This window comes from Centroberyx gerrardi, chromosome 5 (assembly GCF_048128805.1).
Source record: "Centroberyx gerrardi isolate f3 chromosome 5, fCenGer3.hap1.cur.20231027, whole genome shotgun sequence".
In the NCBI taxonomy this organism is placed as follows: Eukaryota; Metazoa; Chordata; class Actinopteri; order Beryciformes; family Berycidae; genus Centroberyx; species Centroberyx gerrardi.
Window position 1 is genome coordinate 7,302,501 of NC_136001.1, and position 24,771 is coordinate 7,327,271.

General features: G+C 39.8%; 3 protein-coding genes across 3 annotated transcripts; all 3 read right to left on the bottom strand.

Annotated features, from left to right (window-relative positions):
* Nucleotides 1-2,680: 2,680 nt before the first annotated feature.
* LOC139921126 (odorant receptor 131-2-like) lies at nucleotides 2,681-4,501 on the bottom strand. The gene is made up of 2 exons (XM_071911289.1): nucleotides 4,385-4,501; nucleotides 2,681-3,523 (listed from the first exon to the last, which is right to left on the bottom strand). The coding sequence occupies exons 1-2, from the start codon at nucleotides 4,499-4,501 to the stop codon at nucleotides 2,681-2,683; spliced, it is 960 nt and encodes a 319-aa protein (XP_071767390.1).
* Nucleotides 4,502-10,996: 6,495 nt separating this feature from the next.
* On the bottom strand, nucleotides 10,997-12,595 carry LOC139921125 (odorant receptor 131-2-like). Its single transcript, XM_071911287.1, has 2 exons — nucleotides 12,440-12,595; nucleotides 10,997-11,818 (listed from the first exon to the last, which is right to left on the bottom strand). Exons 1-2 carry the CDS (start codon nucleotides 12,593-12,595, stop codon nucleotides 10,997-10,999), a joined length of 978 nt encoding a protein of 325 aa, XP_071767388.1.
* Nucleotides 12,596-21,784: 9,189 nt separating this feature from the next.
* On the bottom strand, nucleotides 21,785-23,630 carry LOC139921124 (odorant receptor 131-2-like). The gene is made up of 2 exons (XM_071911286.1): nucleotides 23,475-23,630; nucleotides 21,785-22,606 (listed from the first exon to the last, which is right to left on the bottom strand). Exons 1-2 carry the CDS (start codon nucleotides 23,628-23,630, stop codon nucleotides 21,785-21,787), a joined length of 978 nt encoding a protein of 325 aa, XP_071767387.1.
* Nucleotides 23,631-24,771: the final 1,141 nt, after the last annotated feature.

Genomic DNA, 24,771 nt, shown 5'->3' on the forward strand with positions numbered 1-24,771 from the left:
GTCATTTTTATCTTCACTCCATTTTGCCAGCACCTGAAGGAGTTACAGAACATACTCTTATTCAGACATATGCACAGGACATGGAAACAGCAACACAGTATGTGTGTGGAAGACATTATAAGTGTAAGAAACTATAAACATATTTTAATGTCTTGTGATACTATAAGAACTGATAGTGATTTCTAAGTGATTACAAAGCTGATTTATAATGTTTATACGTATTTGCTTAGAATAATACAGTATGTTCATAATGTTTTACAACACTCCCTTTTAGAAAACTTATATCTGTGTCTTATAACACACCTAGAATTTATATGGTGTTATGATTCCATGATGGCAGTGTATTATAGAGGGTTAGGGTTAACAAATATTTATAAACATTGTAAATGAGCTTTATAACCACTTGTAAATCACTATAGGTGTTTCATAAGACATTGTACACATGTTTATAGTTAATTATAATATCCTATAAAGCATACTTCATATAAAGTGTTACCCAACACAGAAACATGGTTGCATTACAGTACTCATATGCAAATACTTACTTAGTTCAGCATGAAAATGAATGACATCCAGGCTTATAGATCAAATAGCTTTTCTTTCTGTTGGTATTAGATTTATCAACAGCCTGTCATTGTAAACACACACTGGAGAAATACATCAGACAAGAGAAAAATAAATATTCTGATATTACATGACTAATGGAAATAATCATCTATATACTAAAAACGAACCCTTTCTAAGCTTTTTTTCTGTTTTGACAATAAAAACACTGTCAGCTCTACGCAAAAGTTTTGGAAAACAATCTAATCTGAAAGTGTATTCACAGAAAATAAAACAAGGACGCACCATGGAGCCTTCACTCACCTGTTCAGTCACTGACTCAGCGTCAGTGACCGCCTGTAGCAGGCTGTTGTCTCATATATAAGGATTTGCAGGGATGCATGTGTGTGTGTGTGTGTGTGTGTGTGTGTGTGTGTGTGTGTGTGTGTGTATTGATCAGGCTGCCATGATGATGTCACTGCTTATGTTGTAGGTCCCTGTAATGAGCATCAGGGCACTTCTGGCCCCTAAGCCAATAAGGAAGCAGAAAAGGAGAATAATAGAATAATTGATGGGGGTACAACTATTATTACAACTATTATTTCCTTGTGTGATTTAGATGCTGGTTTGTACAGAAAGTGAGTTTGGAAAAAGTCATAAAAGGACATTTTGAAAGCTAAAGGTATTTCAGTTTTAATATTCAAAACAGCCATCAGCTTGGCCTTGCCAGTGTTAACCAATGGGAAAGCTAAGTGACCTGTGTATTTAGCCAATGGTCAACGAGAATGAGTGTGTGGTCAAGCAGAAGATCTCAGACTGTTTCACTCTACCACCAACAGGGACCTTCTGTCAATATTGTACTAACACTAATACTTCTACTATTACTTTACTAATACTAGCAAATGACATAATAGTGAATGTAAACTATTCATCCTTTTCCCAGGGACCCTACTTTGAAAACTACTGCAGTAAAGCAGAATGCAGTTTGTATATTTAGCAAATGTAAAACAGAATGGAGAGCAGCATATAGTTTTCTATTATGAAAGTAGAATGGCCTGTGTAGTTACTAACAGTAAAAGAGGGTGAGGGCGACATTAGCATTAGCTTTGGCTAAACTTTGTTGATGTTTGCTTGATGATTACCAGAGAGTCAAACCCTGCATTCCAGTTTTACCTGTTGTTTTTATGTACTCCCAAGTCAAAGAGCTATCTGAATATCACATTACATTTTCATACACACACGTTTGAAACAAATTCTCAAAAAAATCAATCAAATGTTTTTTTTTAAGCTTTTACTTTTATTTATTTTTCTTACAATTGGTAAAAATGTATTACCTTTGTCAAGATATATATACAATGCACTATCACAAAAGAGATTTGTTAAAACATATTGATATTGCTATCAGAGTTCAGTGCACAGTTTCCAATACAGTGAGAAGTAACTGTTTGAAAAATTTGAACTTCAATACCCAGAAATCCTGTGCATTGAGGTCAGTAAACATCACACAGCTCGCTCATGTTTACCAACCGGCCGGTCTGTGATGCTTTATACCAAAGATACCAAAGAGACGAGAGAGGAGAAGATCTAACACTGGTGAGTCCAGCTTCCTCTGGACGGAGCGCTGCTCACTGCTGTTTAGGAGACAGTTTGGATTTCACTCTCAAGTTTTGATTCCTCACCTCCATCCCTGGCCAAGAATATTTTTTTCCAGTGACCATACTGTACCTGTCTCCAGTATTTAATTTGGGCAAATCTACAGTGTCTCAATAACTGTAATGGGGATGGACGCTCTTCTCTGTTGCAGCGCCACTTTGTGACTTTACGGGTGAATTCAAACATAAAAATCTTAGCTAGTGCAGCTTTAACTGAATAAAGCAAACCATAAAAGGTTGTTATTTACTTACTATCAGAAATTTACACAAACTGAAGCTTATAGACAGGCTTATTCTTTATTTCAGCAGAAGCACATAAAAACTCCACATATCTTCTCTTTTTTATATGTCTTTTCTCCTTGCCTCTTTCCACTTGACAGGCCGTCACTGTAAAGACCTTTGTTGTGCCTATAGTTAAATCATTCTAATTTCTTTATAATAAGAACAAAAATCAAAGGGTCTGGTTAAATAAAGGCTGAATACATTTAATTAGAATCTCTTTCTATATTGTCTCTCATGTCGCCTTTGACCTGGTCGGCCACTTTCTGCGATCTGACCCGGCACCTGCTGCTCACAAAATACCTCCTGAGGTACTGCCTGAATTTTCTATCCCGGACTCCGTAGATGATCGGGCTGAGGAACCGCGGCAGGATGTAGACGATCAGGTAGTTAGCGAATCGGATTTCCAGGATTCGGCCGGGGAAGATCAGACGGAGGACGATCTCGACGCTAGGGGAGACGTAGGAGAGCATGCACATGGCCAGCTGGGCGCCGTGCAGCAGGATGGTGTTCCTGGCTCTCTGGGCCGACATCTTCTCTGTGGAGAGCGCTCTGGCCGCAAACAGGATCCTCAGGTAGGTGTAGACCAGAGTCAGAAACACACAGGAGAAGTAGATGGCATCGAAGGCTTGTCTTTTGTATTTCAGGATGGGGTCTTTGAACACGTTCTGGCGCAAGCAGAACACCGACTCGTGGAAGAAGCTCAGGGACTCGGTCGCCAGCGTCACAAATAGATCCGTAATGTCTGGCACCACGGATATAAACCAAATTAACCCGATGAGCATGTACGTCCTCCTCACTGTGCAGATTTGGGCGTGGCGTAAGGGGTTGCAGATGGCGATGTAGCGCTCGATGGCCATGCTGGCTAAGTTGACGGGGGTGTTTCTGGTGGTGAAGACCGCCACCAGGATGAAGAAGCAGCAGAAGGAGACGTTGATCTTGTAGAAGATGTAGCTGAGGACGAAGAGCATGATGGTGACGGTCAGCTGGATGGCGTCGTTGATCACCATGTGGATGAAGAGGATATAGCGAGGGTCTTCGTAAAAAGCCTGGAAAAAGGGAAGGGGTGAAAATGTGAGCTAGCTGAATGGTAGTGTTTGTCATTTTAATCCTAGAGAAAGGAAACCATGGAAGAAAAAGCCGTTTACCCGGGTACAGGACAGGGTTTTCCTTCAGTGACCAAGGCACGCTTGAGTGGAGATGTTGGGTTAAGATGGGTAATAAGGCATCAAGTCAGGTCAAGTCAGGTCAATAAAGTCCACCTGCACCAACACCTCCACTCAAGAGTGCCTTGGTCCCCGAAGTAAATCCCTGTCCCAGGTAAACAGAACTTTGTCCCCCACAGTTCTTAACTAATTCTCTTACCTGGCCATGCAAAAAAACAACTTGTTTACTTTTTTTTCACTATTTTTCATACACACAGAACACAGTGGTACATTTTTTCTTTCTTTTTTTTATGGAGAAAATATTTGGATGCCGTCATTGACTGTGAATGAAGATGTGATACTTTATAGATCCTCGAAGGGAAATTCTCTTTTCACTTGCTTCTGGTAGCTGAGTTGAGATTGAATGCAAGTGTAGCCACTGAGATCAATGAGCACTTTTTGTGATGAGGAAGACCGTCCTTCAACTGGAAAACCCGGGTTCAAGCCCCCATGACAGCAAATATCAAAATTATGAATTTCTCCCTCGGGTATCAACAGAGTATCTTGCATATGTGTTTCCTACTCTATAAGCCCTTTGGGTTTTTTAATCTCACCTGCACAAATTTGACTTTTTTCTCTGCTGTTTTTACTGCATCTGTGTCTGACCACCTGCCTGTGTTTAAATGTATGGCTGTGAGTGTGTGTGTGTGTGTGTGTGTGTGTGTGTGTGTGTGTGCGTGTGTGTGCGTGTGTGCGTACCTGTACCTGGTGTCTAAAGAAGGTGGCCACCACAGTCCCGTTGATGTAGCTGAGGATGAGCCAGACCAGAACCACAATCAGGTTCTTAACAAACGCCGTGGTGAAAGTATCTCTGACCAGCATGAACTGATGGAGACAAATAAAAATGACAAAAATACCATGAAGCCACATTTATCTTATTTCTTTCTATTTCCATGTCAGAACACAAAATCAGTTCTCTTGCCTTTTAGGTTCAACAAAAAAGTCAGAGACAAGTCTAGTGGCTTAAACTGATCTACATTACAGTACTAAACAAGGCAGAATGATTGTTTCCAGCTGAGGTGTGAGTGAAAATGTGGATGAAGGAAAGTACAGTGACAAAATATTGTTCAAAATACATATTTACCTCACCTAAAATGTTTTCTCTTTAAACTTTTGAGAAATATAGAGGGTTTATAATCATATGGAGGTTTTGAAAACCTAGCAGCACAATTAAGTTTGTACTGATTTGATGATCTAGAAACATTGGGCTTTTATGAATCAATAGTTGCATTTTCACATGAAAGTTAGCTATACTATAATCAGCAAACCAATAAGATGCATACTAATTTAACTAATGAAAACTCATTTACAGAGACAAGAACACAATGTTAAAAGCTATGGGAGACTAGCGCTTCATGAGACCTGAGGAGGAAAAGTCATGTTGCCTTCTGGACCGATCGATGAGTTCATACTTCACTAAGACCCTCCTGAGAGAGAGAGAGAGAGAGAGAGAGAGAGAGAGAGAGAGAGAGAGAGAGAGAGAGAGAGAGAGAGAGAGAGGAGAGAGGGAGAGAGAGAGACAGACAGAAAGACAGGGAAGAAACAGTAAGAAGAGCAGAAAGTTAATTGGTAGAAGGGATGTAAAAAGAGGAATGAATGGGAATGGCTCACTGTGTTGTAACACCAATTTCATAATAGATGTAGTTGAAGCAAATATTTGAGAAAAAAGATGAAATCAGTGGAAGCCATAAGTAGCAGAATATTGCAGTGAGTTCTTTGGAGTGAGCAAATAATTCCAGTCTGGCATATTTTTTCATCTGAAAAAACAAAGTTAATGATCATGATTAATAATAATGAAAATCATGTGTGAAACAATGTGATGTAGAGAAATGTGACATGCAATAAAAGAGGAGCCTGTATTGAAAGCTTTAGTCAGCATAATGGCAGTTCACATTTTCTATTACATATAAGCCGGCATGTAATTCCGTTTTAACACAAAATCACGCACAGCTGGTCTTTCTGCAGCTGTGTATACAGTGTTTTATAGAAATCACATACTTTAGCAAATTTAATGGTATTAAATTCCACACAAGGCTTTAACAGTTATTAAATTCTACCACCTCTTCAGTGTAAATCTTACATTTCATTCCTCACACATGCCTTTTCATAATAATATAACATGATGTGAGAATCCATTAGACTCTCACATCTGTACATACAGCAGAGGATCGCTGAAACTGCAGACACAAGGAAAATAAGAGCATGTTTGCATTTCATATGGTTTCTCCACTTTGGAAGCAAAGGTCACCATGCGTTTTTTTTAAATAATTCAAACATTTCTTACATATTTTGTTCAGGTGTGCTAAACCACAAAAATTCAATTTCCTGCTGAATCAAACTTCAGGCCATGCAGCGTTTTCCCTTCTCACCTTCTCCCTGCTTTTCTTTCTGCCTCACCAGCTTTCTGAGGTGAGAATTAGCCTGTACAATGTTCAGCCAAGTACCTGTATTATCCCTCGACTCACGCTCATAAGGCCTGATGCATGAGGGCCTCCAAAACTTTAGCTTATCCTCGCTTTATCATTCATTGATTCATCCCTTTATCTCTAGCTGGTACATCACAAAACCCATCTCACACTTGTAAATCTCAATCAACTACTGTTACTGTGTGTTCTGCAGTACAAAACACATGTAAATGAAACATAATCAGTCACAAATGTCCAAACTGTATGTTTTTTTTTTTTTTTTTTTAAAACAAACCCAGTCCCATATACAGCAGTCTTACCAGCTCCAGTGTGCCTTGGAGTGAGCTCAGGTTCTGAGCTGAAAAATCAAATCAAAATCATGCAGAAACATGACATTATATTCCTATCATGCAGAAACATGACACTATATTCCTTCAAATGCAATAAATATATATGATATATAAAAAGTTTCAATCCAAAATGAAATATTTGCCATTTAAAATACACTGACACTTGCATGAAAGTAAAACAGCTGAACATTAATTAGGTTTTTAGCTAAGTCGATACTTGGCTTGTGAAAGAGTTACATATTAACAGAAGCAACTGAGCATATTTTTGACCATATTAAATATTAAAAATGTTAAAAACCACTGCCCAAGCTCTTATACACATAACAATGTTTCCCTGAACACCCTGCCTATTCCTCACCTGAGTCCAGGTCAGAGACACAGAAGGCAGACAGCTTGGCGGACGAGCCTTTATAAACACTTTGAAACAAGACCTAATTGATTTCTGTGTCATCATCCTCCTCAGAGGTTAGCAGAGAGACGGAACAAAAAACTTCTAAATGTCAGTGATTTCTTTGAGTTGTAAACACTGATCATGTCAATTGATGAGAATGTCATGATGATGAGGAAGATGAGGTCAAAGAAAAGTTTGTGTGACAGTATTTCATTTAGCCTAACTGAAGTTGAAGTTTTATTTTACATACTCTTTTCATTTAAAATGTGCAGTTTTATCTTGAAAAAAGACATTTATTAGGCACTGAACTATGGATCTCACATGACTAGGGCTACAGATATGCATTTTGTGTGACCACCATTTGCCTCATGCTGTGCGACACATCTCCTTCACATAGAGTTGATCAGGTTGTTGATTGTGGCCTGTGGAGTGTTGGTCCACTCCTCTTCAATGGCTGGGCGAAGTTGCTGGATATTGGCAGGAATCGGAACACGCTGTCGTACACGCTGATCCAGAGCATCCCAAACATGCTCAATGGGTGACATGTCTGGTGAGTATGCAGGCCGTGCAAGAACTGGGATGTTTTCAGCTTCCAGGAATTGTGTACAGATCCTTGCAACATGGGGCCGTGCATTATCATGCTGCAACATGAGCTCTGGTGGACATTCCTGCAGTCAAAACTTGTGACATCTGTGGCATTGTGTTGTGCAAGGGCGTAGAATTGGGTAGGGACGGTAGGGACGTGTCCCTACCAATATCAAGCGACTCTGAAATGTCCCTAGCAATTATTTTGATTGACAATAAACGTTGTTTTGTCCATCAGTGTCTAGTCAATGTTAACAGATCGCGTTCTCTACTACGAGTCCCGCTGCATTGGTGTAGTGCATTGGTGTCCCGTGTCGGCATAGCAACGGACGCTGTAACGAAACTTTAGTATAACAGCTGTTTTAGAATGTTATTGCGTCACCCGGATAAAAATTGGCGTGACACCGCCTCCCTAACGCCCCCCAAAAATCGATGATTGGCTTTGCCATTTCTTGCTAACGTATGAAATGCTGTGGGCAAGAAGAGCCAAAGCTCCGCCTACCGGCGAGCATGCAAGTGAAGACTCCATCCTATTTTATATAACAGTTGTGTTTAGCCATTAAAGTTAGTTTATTTAAGTACCGTGTCGCGTGCGTCTGTGACGAGTGACGACCGTAAGTAGCCTACATGTCACAAGTGAGACTGAACAATACTGATGTTGCCACACTGGACAACACTGATGTAAAACAAATATGCCAACAGTTCATCTCTGTTAATGACAGGCGTAGGCATGTGTTTGGCTCCTTCAAATAGGAGCAAGGCAGTGGACACTCAGCTGTTTGTATGTAGGGTTTGGATATAGTTTACAATATCTTATTATTATTATTTTAAATGTAAATACAGATCGTTGGTTTGAATAGGCAACAGTACTACAGTACCTGCCTTAAAACAAAATGTGCTCTTCAAAGTCCCATTCAGCTGGCAAATTTGAGTAAAGGATTCATTAATGTGCTACACCCCTGTGTCTGTGTGTCTGTTAATGAGTGTATTGGCTACCATAACTATCTAGATCAGTGGTTCTCAACGTGGGGTCCGGGGACCACCAGCGGTCCTTGAGGAGGTTCCAGGGGGTCCCCAGCAAATTGATGAATTGTTAAACTTCAGCATTATTTAATTTACAAATAGTTAACACAATTACAGAATGTAGAAGAATGACTGTTTTGATCTTAGTTTCACTGTTATCTCTCTACCTACAATACAGACAGTCATGGGATTCTGGATCAAAATCATATCTAACAATAAAAGTATTCTCAGATTTGGGTCCGAGAGACAAAATCTCATCAAATGGGGGTCCATGGCTCTAATGTGGACTAAACTAGGGGTCCTCGATATGAAAAAGGTTGAGAATCACTGATCTAGATGACATGAAATGGCGGTCAGAAGTCTATCATAAATGTAAAATGCCTCAGCTTCCAGTGGGGGTTACATCCCCTCCGGACCTCCCCCATTTGTGTCCCTACCAATGTCAAAATCAAACCTACGCCCTTGGTGTTGTGTGATAAAACTGCACATTTTAGAGTGGCCTTTTATTGTGACCAGCCCAAGGCACACCTGTGCAATAATCATACTGTTTAATCAGCATCTTGATATGCCACACCTGTCAGGTGGATGGATTATCTTGGCAAAGGAGAAGTGCTCACTAACACGGATTTAAACAAATTTGTGAACAAAATTTGAGAGAAATAAGCCTTTTGTGTGCATGTAAAAAGTCTTAGATCTTTTATTTCAACTCATGAAAAATGGGAGCAAAAACAAAAGTGTTGCATTTATATTTTTGTTCAGTATAGCTTGGTTTTAACCTAACGGATAACTTAGTGGCTAACGTTAGCAGCTTCTCTTTGTAATATTGGTAATTTCACATGGCTAATGCTAAGGTTTCCTAGTCAGCTAATGTTAGCTGGATGCAGTTGGCATGAACCAATAACATTTGCTTGTCAAGCTGGTAAGCAAGAAAACACAAACGTTAGCTACACAATGTAGGGCTGATTAATGTTAATTATGTGTAGTTAACTAACTATAATAGCTAACATGAATTTCTCCAAAGAAGGTTTGGGGGTTGGTGAGACAAAAGACAAGTCTAATGTAATTCACAATCAATAACAAATATAATTCATCATTTACTGTCTTCATTTAAGTTTCCCATAAATTAATCATGCTCTGTGTGTCTTTTTTAAAGCTGAACATTACTTTTACCCTGTTTTGCAATTCTTTCTCTTACAGTCCCTGTAAATGGATGACACACAGTTTTGAGATGCAAAAGGCTTGTCCAATTTCAGACACTTCACATCAGGTTTGATATTAACCCTTGCTGTAATTTCACAATGTTGCAGAATGCTGAATTGTAGACTATGTACTCAAGGCTCTTATTTCTCCATTCATCAGCCAATATCCCCACCTACTGGATATTTTTTTTAATACTCTTCTTCTTCTTCTTCTTCTTCTTGTCAACTATGGATATTCTCCATGAAGGCACCGTTGCCCAAAATGCAATCTAAGGGTTCACGCTTCTTCATAGTGTCTAAGTTCATAACTGAATGTCTTTAAATATCTAAATGTCTATAGATGTATGAAATTTGGGAATTCATTAAAAACATAGCATCAAAAAATCATGTTATAGTGTCTGGAATTGGATACCGTTCCGTTTTCAGTTTTGTCCCATCTCAGAACAGAAGTGCAGATGGCCAACATAAAAGCCAAAGTGGAGATGGACAAACCACAAGGAGAGACAGTGGTCACAGTCGCCAAAGACCCAAGATGATTCCAGGTAAGACAAGTACAAATTACCTTCAATATGTGTGACAGTGTAGGTACATTGGTTATCATACTAATAAACAGTATTTTGCAAGTGCTAAAATCATATAATTTCAAAATTAGGTGAAGAGAGCTCGCTGATGGTGTTGGAACAGTTGCTTCAGGTGTAACAACAGCTCGCCGCAAGAAGCAAAAGACAAAAAGACAGATCAGTGTTCAATTTCAGTGAGTGCTTTATTTTAAGGGAAGGTGTAAGGTTTTGATCACGTAAATGTACATATAGCCTATCATAAAATGGCTCTTGTGAGCTTCTACTGTAATGTGATGATCAGGGCAACCCCAACTAAGCATCTTCCTGTGGCAGTCTTGAGGCTTTGACAACATAGAAAACATTGCTACATATATATTTATGCTTCATATATATACTCTTTAAACAATATTTTGTGACATACTGGTAGACAAAAGAACAAGGTATTTTAAGGTTTTTCAAAAACAACAACCCAAACCCACATTCCCTCAACCCAGTGCTTCGTAACTTTATTGACCAACCCTTTTCTGGTTATTGTTGATATAATGACCAGAGATATGAAAAATTGGAGAAAAACAATTGCTCTTGAAAACTGGGGTAGTAGTTTTTTGTAGAAATATTTGTTGTTAGTACCATTATGTTTTAAATACAACCATTGTGGCATCTTGAATGAAAAGTGAACAAAACCACAAAAATTCCATTTCATGTTACATACTGTTCTACAGATAAGAAATTATTTCTTATTTTTTTGTCTGAATATGCATAACAAACAACAATCCTGGCATGAGGTTGGAAACTGAGGCCTTTTCATTGCCCTTTCACAGCATGCCCAGTGCTTGACATGGTGACATTTTCTGCATGGTTTCTTATGCTCACTTTACACAACAGGTACCCTTTCAGATATCGCCTGAAAGTCTGGTCTCGTAGTCCGTAGACAATGGGACTAACAAACCGTGGCAGGATCTGAACAATAATATAGCAGGTGAAGCGTGTGGCCAGGTGCTGCTTAGGGAATAAGTACAGCAGGCCTTTTTCAAACATGGGTTGCACGTAAGTGAGCATACATAAGAGCAGCTGGAAACCATGGAGGAGGATAGTGTTCCTGGCTTTTCTAACATCTGTGTTAGCCTCCTTAGCTGCAAACAGAATCCTGAAGTAAGTGTAGAAGAGGGTTAGCCAAACCAGGACCAGAAAAACTATGTGGGATGCTTCCCTTTTCTTGAGGCTGTAGGTGCTTCTGAATACATAATAACTGTCACACAACACTCTGGAATGGAAGAACTGCAGAGGTTCAGTGGCCAGGAGGATGAAGAGATCTGGCAGGATACAGACCGCGCTCGTCACCCAGATCAAACCGATCAGAACATAGGTTCTCTTGACAGTACAGATCTGGCCATGACGGAGGGGGATGCAGATGGCGATGTAACACTCGACTGCCATACCAGCCAAATTTAGTGGGGTGTTGAGGGTAGTGAGGATGGCAATAATCAGCAGGATAATGCAGAAGGGCACATTGATGATGTACAGGACATAGCTGATGACGTGGAGAAAGCTTGAGAGGGTCAGCTGCATTATGTCATTTATCACCAGGTGGATGAACAGAATGTAACGAGGGTTCACATTGAAGATCTGGAGAATAAGGTTGGTTAAGACAAGGGAATCATAAGGAATATAACTTGATGAACCATAAAAGTAGATGTTAACCATGTTAAGCTTTTTGATATTTTTGGGACCCAAACTAAATGAATTTAGTATAATAGGTGAGGAGTACAAGGGATCCTAACGGTTTACTCCTAACTAACCTCTGACAGAATTTGCAGTCCCTTCTTTATTGTAGATGGGGCTATGTGGAGCACAAATCTTTCACATGTATAATTTGCTTCAAATTCTTAGAAGCCTTGTTTCCTTTACAACTCCTGCTTATCTTATATACTTAAATGGGGAACAGAGTTTCCAGAACCCCAGTGTAGGAATCATGAGACTATAAACAATTACATGTATTTCATTCCATCATTTGAAATATGAATTGATCTGTTGAAGTTGTTCTGCACAAAGCAGATCAAAAGAATGTAAAGCGATGTCAAACTTGACACCTATTTGGCTAGAATAGAGTGAATGGAAAAGAGGATTTTAGGAGAAAGGCGAGAAGATTTGACGTGTTGGAATTCCCCTGTAGTATTATTTCATTGTCCACTTTAAATCTCCCTTTTTTTTTTGCAAGTACATGAACAGAAATAGCAGATTTCAGACCTGATGTTTACTGAAGGTGTGGACCAGGGTACCATTGATGTAGTTAATGGAGATACAGAGGGCCACAACAATCACATTCTTGGCCACAGCTGTGCTGAACGTGTCCCGGTAATTTCCAACTGAAGTCACATTACCACCAACAGATGATAAATTCATGTCTCAAGTTGGAGGATCCTCCAAATCTGTTACAGAAATGACAGAAACAATCATATATTTCTTTTTTAGATTATGGTGTGCCCTCCAAATATAAAAATAAAAAAATAATATATACCTGAAAAGGCTATACAAGATTGTTAAAATTGTGCAATTGTCTGTGCTCAGAAAATGTTACTGTAACAAACATTTAACTAAAGATACACGAAAGCACACACATCCAAACTGATACTAGGTGCTAGACAGAAAGACAGTTGCAAAATAGAGTCCGCACACTAGAAATTGCTCCAATGGTGTAACTGTAACAAACATACCATGATACTCATAACTTCTAGATTTTGTATATCTACCACATGTAAATCTAATTTTACAGTAAAACATACTTTGTAGTTTAAAACATTCAAAACATACTTTGCAGTAACAAGTTTTATAACCATCTCACCACACAGACATGCCAAACAGCTATTTATCTACTTTTTTATAGCTTTAAATTGTGAAATACATGCATATTTGTTTTTGTCAATTTGTTTATGTATGCTTTTTTTATGCATGGTAAGGTTTGTGTTCTGTTTCTTCACATCATCTGAATGCAATGCCCTCTGCCCTCTGTCTTTTCTTTTGTTTTTTGTCTTGTGACAAAAAGTCAATAAACATACTTTTAATAAAACATACTTTGCAGCACTTTATACAGTTTTGCAGTAAAGTGGGGTAATGGTATTGATTCACTATGATTTGTATTTATGTGTATGGGATAAATCAATTAATCAAGAAACAGCAATATTGATCATCACTCAATTTAAATGAAAGCCACTTATCACTGAGCAAACAATTAGGACTACCTGACATATTTGCAAGTACCCAATTGGCCCTCAAATTACAAAATACTACAATAATACTATACTAAATGAAAATATTTGAAACTATGATGATAATACCTGCATAAATGGGACTACATTATAATGGAAGATAACTGGTAAATACCTAAACAATAAAGCACACACACCACACTCCTCCATTACACTAGCCCCATCTGTGCCCAATATGACTGACACAAATCAGCAAATTCTGTTGATAGTACATCTAAATAAAAAAAAGAAGTACAAGAATAAACCCAGTATTTCACATAATTTAGTCATTTACCGTTTCCCATATACCATTAACATTTCCATGCCAAATGCAAGCCAATGCAATAACAACATCAAGCATATAATAGATTGTACCTACCCAAGATGTCAGGTAACACCAGCCTGATATGGGTGTGATATCCATGTGAGGAGTTTATATAGGTTGATGATGACACCTGGGATTAGTAGAGACCATGTTGGTGTGTGTTTGTGTGTATGTATATGCATGTTTGCATATACATAGACACACTCTGTTGTCCTGGGGGCGTAGCAGCACCAGGTTCTACTGCTTAAATGTAGCACCCAGCACCTCCTTTGAGGAGTTGGTGTTAGGTGCAACCTGACAGTGACTAAATTCTACAGTTCCCCCATAGAACTGGGCCTCTTTCCATCAGGTCCCCAGTCGGGGCGATGTCTGTCTCCCTTTTCAGCCAGTTTAGCGTCTTGCGAGCTGGTTTGAGAGGCCATTCCACCTCTCAGCATTGGCCTTCGCGTCTGGCGGGGCCTTAGGCTGTTCATTTGTTGTGGGCCTATATGGCGTTCTTGTGTGAGTTGCTCTGTGTAGGGACTGCACCGTGTCCTTGCGGTGTGTCTTAGTTTCCCTGTACATATAGAATTTGTAACAGAGTGGAGAGATAGTCTCGATATGATAGCGAACGTTAAGTTATGATGTAACCTTTGTTCTCTGAGTGACGAGACTATCTCTCCATGCACCTCAAGGCTGCTCGGTGACATGTTCCAATCAATGTTAACCAGTGATTCCATGCTGGTGTGTGCGATTTATAGTGCGGTGTATAGGCGTGGCTGGCAGGGCCGGTGTGTCTTAAATAAGTATCCACATCACCTGACCCAGGGGGTTCATTCCCCCTACATATACATAATGGTGCGTTCAGACTACGGGCTACAAAGCATCAGGAAGACATTCGTTTTCAATGGAAGGCGACGACGCAATGCTACAAACTGCAGAGCGTAAAATGTAGCAGCGCATTGGGCGTGCGCAGCTACAAACTGAAGTTCAGCTGGCTTAAACTTTTTTCCACACTCTGTTGACGCAGTGAAGCACAAACAAATCAAGGTAGTGGAGGGTCATTATATTTACATTATTATTGTTTACTTGATGAATTAGAAGAACGAGTATTTGCCAAATAAAATAAAAACGAGACAAATGCAACGCTATGACAGTCTGACATTATCAGTTGGTGCACCCAGCGTGACGACGACATGAACCGTCAGCGACCACCTGGGCAACACTTTACTGCTCCATTGACAACGGTGCAGCTTGGTACGCCAGACCGTTCTGTAGCTTTTGTAGCCCGTAGTCTGAACGTACCTTAATAATAATAATAATAATAATACATTTTATTTAATGGCGCCTTTCATGGCACTCAAGGTCACCTTACATCATATAAGTTCAGTAATAGAACATACAATAAACAACAAAGCAACAGTAATAAGACATCAGTACAATCACCTAACATCATATAAGATCAGTAATAAAACATACAATAAACAGCAAAGCACCAGTAATAAGACATGAGTACAATCAACAGTAAGACATGCAATAAGCAACAGAGCATAGCTCAGCAAATGAGTTAAAAATCGATATTGTAGTATAAAATAAGATGCAGTTGATGCAGTTAAAGTGAGTAAGCTAGTTTAAAAAGATGGGTTTTAAGAGCAGTTTTGAATTCTGTAATGGAGTCCAGTATGCGGATGTGAGGGGGAAGGGAGGTCCAAAGTTTGGGTGCAGCATAGGAGAAGGCCCTGGCACCCATTGTGCTGAGGTTGATGGTTGGTAGAGCCAGTAGACCTGCTGATGAAGACCGCAGGGAGCGAGAGGGAGTGCAAGTCTGAAGGAGGTCTGTAAGATAAGCAGGGGATAGATTATGAAGAGCCTTAAATGTTAATAATAAGATTTTAAAGTTAATCCGTTGTGACACAGGGAGCCAGTGTAATTGAATCAACAGGGGAGTGAGGGTTAGGGTTAGGGTTAGGGTTAGGGAAGATATTGCCAAGAGGGAGGAGGTAAATAATAAACAGGAGTGGCCCCAACACTGAACCCTGTGGAACTCCGTGGTGAACTATGGAGCTTTCTGACCGGTAATTCTGAATTTGTACAAAATGTGTCCTGTCTGCAAGGTAGGAGGCAAACCACTGATACACAGTGCCCCCAACTCCAATACTGGCCAGACGATCCAAGAGGAGCTGATGGGATACAGTATCAAAGGCTGCGGTGAGGTCCAGGAGGATGAGGATAGAGAGTAGACCGGAATCAGCTGCATGGAGGAGGTCGTTGGTGATCTTAACCAGGGCTGTTTCTGTGCTATGTTTGGGGCGAAAGCCAGATTGGAATTGTTCAAAGAGATTATTGCTATCAAGGTGGATCTGGAGTTGAGATGCAACTACCCTCTCAAGAATTTTGGAGAAGAATGGTAAATTGGAAATAGGCCTATAGTTGTTTTGGTCACTAGAGTCTAAACAAGGTTTTTTAAGAGTTGGTCTGATTATGGCAACTTTCAGTGATGAGGGAACTGTACCAGTGGACAGAGAGGAGTTGATAATGGAGGTTATCAGGGAAATGATAGAGGGCAAGCATGCTTTAACTAGGGTTGTGGGAATTGGATCCAGGTGACATGTGGAGGTATTGGACTTAGTAATAAGTTCAAAAATGTGATTTTCGATTGGAAGACTGAAGTCACATAGGACAGTGGATGGGAACAGTTTCATGGTGCTTGCTGATGGTAAGTCGGTCTGCATAATGTTAGCAGAGGCCAGCTGCTCATGAATTGTAGTAATTTTGGGTTGAAAAACGTCAAAAAAGCAGAGCATTGCTCATTAGAAAGGTTACTGTTCATATTGGTTTCAGGTGGTTTGAGTAACCTTTTCACTGTGGAGAAGAGAGTTCTAGTATTCCCTTCACCTGTACTGATGATATTTGCATAATAGGAGGTTTTAGCTATTAAGAGAGCATTTTTGTAGTGGAGTATATGATCAAAATACATTTGTTTATGAACAGCAAGTCCAGTCTTGGTGCAGAGCCTCTCCAGGCGCTGACCTAAAACCTTGAGCTGACGTAGTTCAGGTGTGTACCAGGGAGCAGTATGGGCAAATGAGACAACCCGTGTTTTCAGAGGGGCTAGAGTATCAAGTGCAGAAGATAAACTGTCATTATAATAGTCCATTAGATCCAAGAGTGAGGGGGTGGGAGCAGGAACGGGGTTCGAGGTAATTAAACTGCTGAGATCTTCTGGGTTAAGATGTCTGATGTTGCGGTATGATATGATACGATGCACCCTTGTTTTATTGAGCGGTAGGTTGGTGTTGAATAACACAGCTTTATGGTCTGAGATCGGTAGTTCAGCAGCGGTGATGTTATATGGTGTGATGCCGGAACAACAAACTAAGTCAAGGATATGGCCCTTGATGTGGGTTGTAAAGTTGACATATTGTGTTAGATCAAAGCAATCTAACATTGCTTTAAAATCTTTAGTGAACATATTGTCAGTGTTATCGAAATGAACATTAAAATCCCCCATTAGGATGATATTAGGAGACATTGCACTAAGGGTGGTTAAAACTGTTGAGAGTTCAATGATGAAAATATTTGATGACTTGGGTAGTCTGTAAAGAACAGCAATAATGGTGGGTGTAGGACCACAGAGCTTAACAGCCAGCAGTTCAAAGGAAGACTGATCAGGTAGAGAGAGTGGCGTTAGTTTTATACTCTCGCGATAGATCAGCGCGAGGCCTCCTCCCCTGCCCGAAGAACGGGGTTTGCATACTGTACTCTCAGTACTCTGAGGTGTCACTATAGGCGGAGATGGAGGTTCCGGGGAGGGAGCGTGGGATGTAAACAGTCAGTCACGTGGAGAGGACTGTACAGAGTGCTGCAAGTTAGCCGCTAGCATTCGGCTACCCAACCTGTTGGGGTACAAAGTAACAAAGTAACCAAATTATATCTAAGCAAGGACAAAGACAACACCATTACATTTTCAGTGATAGTTGATACAGACATTCTTCTAAGTACACTAAGCACACTAAGTACACTTTTCTAGCCTTATATCAGTATAAAGCTAGAAAAGTCAATCATGACATAATATATTAATTTGAACTACATCTTTTAAACCATTAAAATACATTTTAATTGAGTGCAGGTTGATCTTAACACAATGGAAAATAGTTTTAAAAGGGTCCATGCTGTGAACACAGGGTTGTGGTGTGCTGAGCGGATTGATGTTTTGATTTTTTAATTACAACTCCTACAACTATAAGGCCTTACCATAAAGCTGTGGTAGATCTGTCGCTGGGCCCATGTTGGGCCTCCCTTGTAGGTAGGTACCAGCAGGCCTAAAAGCCAAATTACACTTCTGTAGCTAAGGCGTAGGTGTGTATGGCGGAGTGTGCATTTATGGTCCTGCGTTGGTGACTATGCGCGTAGAACACCAAAACGCTAGACAACAGTGTTGTGCTTTAACACAGAAGTAATAACAGAAGAAGTAATTGTGTTTACAGTCTCTGAAGTTCATGTTCTGGGATATTTCTGACCACAAATTCAGTGACATCTGGTAGTCTTTATAATTTGGAAATTAGTTGTCCTACAAATGAATATATTTGCAGCTCTCCTCCTCCACAGTCTCTACTCAATCTGCTCCATGTTGTCTTCGCTATCAGCGACATCAACCTGTTACAGGTAGGAGGAAATAGGAAGTGGGCCAATTACAGTTCTTGCGTCGCCCTACACACAGTTACATTTTTGGGATACCCTTGTATCCCAGTAGCCACGGTGGTGGGTCAATCATCAATAAATAATTGATGATTGACTGATTCTAAAACGGACAGGTAACCAGTGTAGAGAAGCTAAAATGGTGGTGATATGATCTCGTCTCGTAGTCCCAGTTAAAAGCCTGGTTGCAGAATTTTGTACCATTTGAAGCCGATCCAAAACTTTTTGATTAAGACAGGAGAACAATGAGTTACAGTAATCCAGCCAAGATGAAATGAAGGCATGAATAATTTTCTCTGTGTCATTAAAATTCAGGATTGATCTGACTTTTGCAATATTCATAAACTGGAAAAAGCAAGATTGCACTTTTTTTGTTTTGGCATGTTGCCAAAAGTCAAAAATGTCTCCTAGACTTTTGGATTCAGACTTAATATTTTGATATATGTCCCTGTCATAGCAGTAAAATAACATCCAAGTATCGATATTAGGATTTTTTCAGAGGGGGATTAATACAAATTGTGGTATATTTATTTATCTATTTTTATTTTTACTTTGTCTTTCAATTCAAGCCTTACAGTTTAGATGTCAGATGTCAACAGTAACAATCAGAACCAATGAAATTTCATTATGATATAGGTTAGGTTTAAGGTTCAGTTCTCCATTTCCATCTACCTAAATCTATTGAGGCATACGGACATTTTTATTTCATTTTAAGGTTTTAAGTACTAACTAGAAAAGGCTAAATTTTCGAAAGAAAATTTAAGTGTGCTTGCCGCCCTTGCAATGCCCCTGCCCTTAAATTTGGCATTCACTAGCTTTGCTAAGCGGTGCAGCATTGCAATTGTTAGCATTTTGACAGACTAGACTCAGTAAACAGAGCCAGTTGCGTTCAAAGGCACTGGGAAACTTTTCTCATCATTCCACAGCAACATGTTTGGTATCGAACGAAACTACAGATTCCCAGCTTTCCAAGGACCCTAAATGCATCACAAAGACGGTGCCAAGGCTGACAGAAAGCCCATATGCGGAACTCATGGTCTCTGTCGCCATCTGCTGGCTGTGTCGAAGCACTGACATGAATGAGCTCGATCATTTCATTTCATGTCATTTTATACAGTAAGGTCAAGTTTTAAAAAATGCTGTCATCACATTGAAATGGTTACTATGAGGCCATATTTCATCACACATGAATGCAATTGGGCTCTTTGGATTCACAAGAGTCTCAGCTTTGTAGCCATACCCAATTTCTACAATTCCATGACTGTTTAGGTACCACAGTGTGCAGAAATAGGGAAAGAAAAAAAGGCGAGAATAACATCTTTTCACTGCATGCAGAACACTGTGTCTTTAGTACCCTGGAGCTCATATACCCAATGTAGCTGACATATGTCAGATATGGCTGTAAAGCTAAGACTCTTGCGGTTCTAATGAGCCATTCAGATATCTTGATGTGAGAGGTCAAGGGACACGTTTGAAAATAGTCATGCCCATTTACCTTTGTCAAAAACTTTGCCGACTTTGGAGCTATGTTACATAACATGGCTAGTACCTACGTATTCGTCTGGATGTCTAGTTTCCGCTAATAAAAAAAGCTCTGCTCTAGCTTAAAAACTGAGCTCGTGAGAAGCTCCGTTAAGCGTCGGCCGACGCGCAGAAACCACCATACTCTGTGTGTGTACCTTAGCTTCAGTTAGATTCAGCTGCTGTGTGGGAGAAACCAGACGTACCTCCCGATCTCCGCGGCATGGTCCGTCTGTCCCAAATGCATCAAGCCAGCCATTAAAAACTCAGCTGTAGACTTTTAATATACAGAATAAAAGTCCAAATACATCCATACTGATCTGATTCTACCTTAGCCTCAGTTAGCTTCAGCTACTGTGCGGAGAAACAAGATGGCGGACAAAACGAAACTTAAATCGGACAAAACGAAACTTAAAAATCTGGCTCTGTGATCCTATGATTGAGTCCACATGGTTCTCATCATTTTACAATGTGTGTGTATTGCGTCTAAAATGGCATTTAATCCTTAATATCTCAAAAACCTTATGAGGGATCTCTTAAAAAAGTAATAGCACACGATTCCTCAATGAGCCGCACGTTTTGATGTCTCACATGTCTATGTACTGTAAAAACTGTAGGAGGAGTAGCGTGCCAAACTTTTTGGTGGAAAAATAATAATAAGTATGTGAGATAATAAGAGTGTGCTCTGCCTACGGCAAGCACACTAATAAGTATGTGAGATAATAAGAGTGTGCTCTGCCTACGGCAAGCACACTAATAAGTATGCAAGATAATAAGAGTGTGCTCTGCCTACGGCAAGCACACTAATAAGTATGTGAGATAATAAGAGTGTGCTTTGCCTACGGCAAGCACACTAATAAGTATGCAAGATAGTAAGAGTGTGCTCTGCCTACGGCAAGCACACTAATAATAAGTATGTGAGATAATAAGAGTGTGCTTTGCCTACGGCAAGCACACTAATAAAGTATGCAAGATAATAAGAGTGTGCTCTGCCTACAGCAAGCACACTAATAATAAGTATGTGAGATAATAAGAGTGTGCTCTGCCTACGGCAAGCACACTAATAAGTATGTGAGATAATAAGAGTGTGCTCTGCCTACGGCAAGCACACTAATAATAAGTATGTGAGATAATAAGAGTGTGCTCTGCCTACGGCAAGCACACTAATAAGTATGTGAGATAATAAGAGTGTGCTCTGCCTACGGCAAGCACACTAATAAGTATGTGAGATAATAAGAGTGTGCTCTGCCTACGGCAAGCACACTAATAAGTATGCAAGATAATAAGAGTGTGCTCTGCCTACGGCAAGCACACTAATAATAAGTATGCAAGATAGTAAGAGTGTGCTCTGCCTACGGCAAGCACACTAAATATGCGTATAGCCTATCATACAATGGCACTTGTCATTTTCTACTGTAATGTGATGATCATGGCACCAACTAAACATCTTCTTGTGGCTGTCTTGAGGCTTTGACAACATAAAACACATTACTATTTGTATATTTACATTTCATAATTTTACTGTCCAACCTTTATCAGGCTGTTGTGGATATGATGAGCAAAGATCTGAAAAATTAGAAGAAAAAAAAAAGCCCTTGAAAATTGGGGCCATAGTAGGTGTTTGTAGTTAGTACCATTATGTTTTAAATACAACCATCACGGCATCTTTAATGAAAACTGAACAAAACCACAATCATTGTCATTACATGTTACATACTGTTCTACAGATAACAAATGATTTCTTATCTTTTTGTCTGTATATGCTGCATTATGGTATTATTATGCTGCAACAACCCTGAGACGAGCTTTAAAACTGAGGCCTTTTCATTGGCCTTTCACAGCATGCCCAGTGCTTGAATTGGTGACATTTTCTGCATGGTTTCTTATGCTCACTTTACACAACAGGTACCTTTTCAGATATCGCCTGAAAGTCTGGTCTCGTAGTCCGTAGACAATGGGACTAACAAACCGTGGCAGGATCTGAACAATAATATAGCAGGTGAAGTGTGTGGCCAGGTGCTGCTTAGGGAATAAGTACAGCAGGCCTTTTTCTAACATGGGTCGCACGTAAGTGAGCATACATAAGAGCAGCTGGAAACCATGGAGGAGGATAGTGTTCCTGGCTTTTCTAACATCTGTGTTAGCCTCCTTAGCTGCAAACAGAATCCTGAAGTAAGTGTAGAAGAGGGTTAGCCAAACCAGGACCAGAAAAACTATGTGGGATACATCCCTTTTCTTGAGGCTGTAGGTGCTTCTGAATACATAATCCCTGGCGCAGAACACTCTGGAATGGAAGAACTGCAGAGGTTCAGTGGCCAGGAGGATGAAGAGATCTGGCAGGATACAGACCGCGCTCGTCACCCAGATCAAACCGATCAGAACATAGGTTCTCTTGACAGTACAGATCTGGCCATGACGGAGGGGGATGCAGATGGCGATGTAACACTCGACTGCCATACCAGCCAAATTTAGTGGGGTGTTGAGGGTAGTGAGGATGGCAATAATCAGCAGGATAATGCAGAAGGGCACATTGATGATGTACAGGACATAGCTGATGACGTGGAGAAAGCTTGAGAGGGTCAGCTGCATTATGTCATTTATCACCAGGTGGATGAACAGAATGTAACGAGGGTTCACATTGAAGATCTGGAGGATAAGGTTGGTTAAGACAAGGGAATCATAAGGAATATAACTTAATGAACCATTAAAGTAGATGTTAATGTTAAGCTTTTTGAGACTGGGACTGGGAGTATTTACAAAAATGTAATTCCGTCATTTGAAAAAAAAAAACGGTTTAAGGCGGCGGCCACACTGATCCATCATAAAACAGACTGAATTATTGATGGATAGATTTCTGTCTGTTGGTTTGTTTTGGAACGTCAACATCGTGGGTTAGGCAGAAGGACGGAAAGGCTTTGCTCACAATGGTGCCACTTCACAGAAAAAAAAGAAGAAACAGACTATACAGTATAAATTAAACTGATCTGTAAAACCTACAGTCATCCCAACATTATACCCAGCTTCCTCCGTTTTATCTTTGTTTTGGTTGTACTGTTGTCCCTGTGTTCGCCGCTTTTTTTCCAAAATAAACGTAGGAACGCCTCTGATTGGCAAATCTGTCCGTCCAGAAAAAGTTGAACTGGGTCTGTTCATCACAATGGATGGAAATTTGATGGAGACAGACACGTCATCAGACCTGTCTGGACAACGCAGACAGGGCTCTCATTGAAAATGAATTGAAATGAACAGAGATGGACAGACACAATGGATCAGTGTTGCCACGGCCTAAGCTGTTCAGCACAAAGCAGATCAAAAGAATGCAAAGAGATTTCAAATGTGACTCCTATTTGGTGAGAACAGAGTGAATTGAAAAGATGATTTGAGGAGAAAGGCAAGGAGATTTGACGTGTTAGAATTCCCCTGTAGTCTTATTTTGTGGTCCACTTTAACTCTGAAGAAAAAAATAAAATTCATTCTTTTGCCTGTACATAAACAGAAATAGCAGATTTCAGACCTGATGTTTACTGAAGGTGTGGACCAAGGTACCATTGATGTAGTTAATGGAGATACAGAGGGCCACAACAATCACATTCTTGGCCACAGCTGTGCTGAACGTGTCCCGGTAATTTCCAACTGAAGTCACATTACCACCAACAGATGATAAATTCATGTCTGAAATTGCAGGATCCTCCAAATCTGTTACACAAATGACAGAAACAATCATATTTACTTTTTAGATTATGGTGTGCCCTCCAAAATATCAAAATAAAAAAAAAAGATGTACCTGAAAAGGCTATACAAGATCGTTAAAATGAGGTAAATTCTGCACTCAGAAAATGTGACTATAACAAACATACCATGACACTCATGACACTGACGATTTTGTATATCTGCCTCATGTAAATCTAATTTTACATTAACTGGTAAATACCTAAACAATAAAGCACACACACCACACTCTTTATAGACTATATATACAGCCCTATCTGTGCCCAATATGACCGAGGCAAATCAGCATTTTCTGTAGATAGTATATCTAAATAAAAAAAAGCAGCACAAGAAAAAGCTCATTATTGCACATAATGTAGTCATTTACCATATACCATTAACATTTCCATACCAAATGCAGTCCAATGCAATAACAATATCAAGCATACAGTAGATTGTACCTACCCAAGACGTCAGGTAACACCAACCTGATATCGGTGTGACATCCATGTGAGGAGTTTATATGGGCTGACAGATGATACCTGGGATTGGTAGAGACCATGCTGGTGTGTGTCTGTGTCTATGTATATGCATGTGTGTATCTTGAACCTGTGATCAGCTGTCACGTGAATGAGTGGTGCATCAGGTATTCCCTGTTAGATTGAATAGATCAATGATTCTCATTCTGCTCTCCTTTTTACTTAGTACATGTGTCAGTGACCAAGTTGTGATCCACTGTATGTAAATACAAAGAGTTAACCAGCTTATTCTTTATGAGAAAAGCAAATCAATTAAGAAATCGGTCTAATACGCGCTGGGGAAATACAGTTTATAATCAGTATTAAATTATAGCTCATACACTATGTAAATAAAGCACTTCTATAAATACTGTATTAATAAAGCACAAGTATAAAGTATATAGATGGGGTCGAGAGGTTTGGTTACTGTTCCATAACATTTTGGAATGGGCAAAATGCACAATTTAACCAACTTTGATCATGGTATGAGGATTGGTATCATATATGATGGTCCTAGCATCTCTGAAGAGGCCAATCTCCTGGGACTCTCGCACTACCAAAAATAATGTGATAAAAGTGTATCTC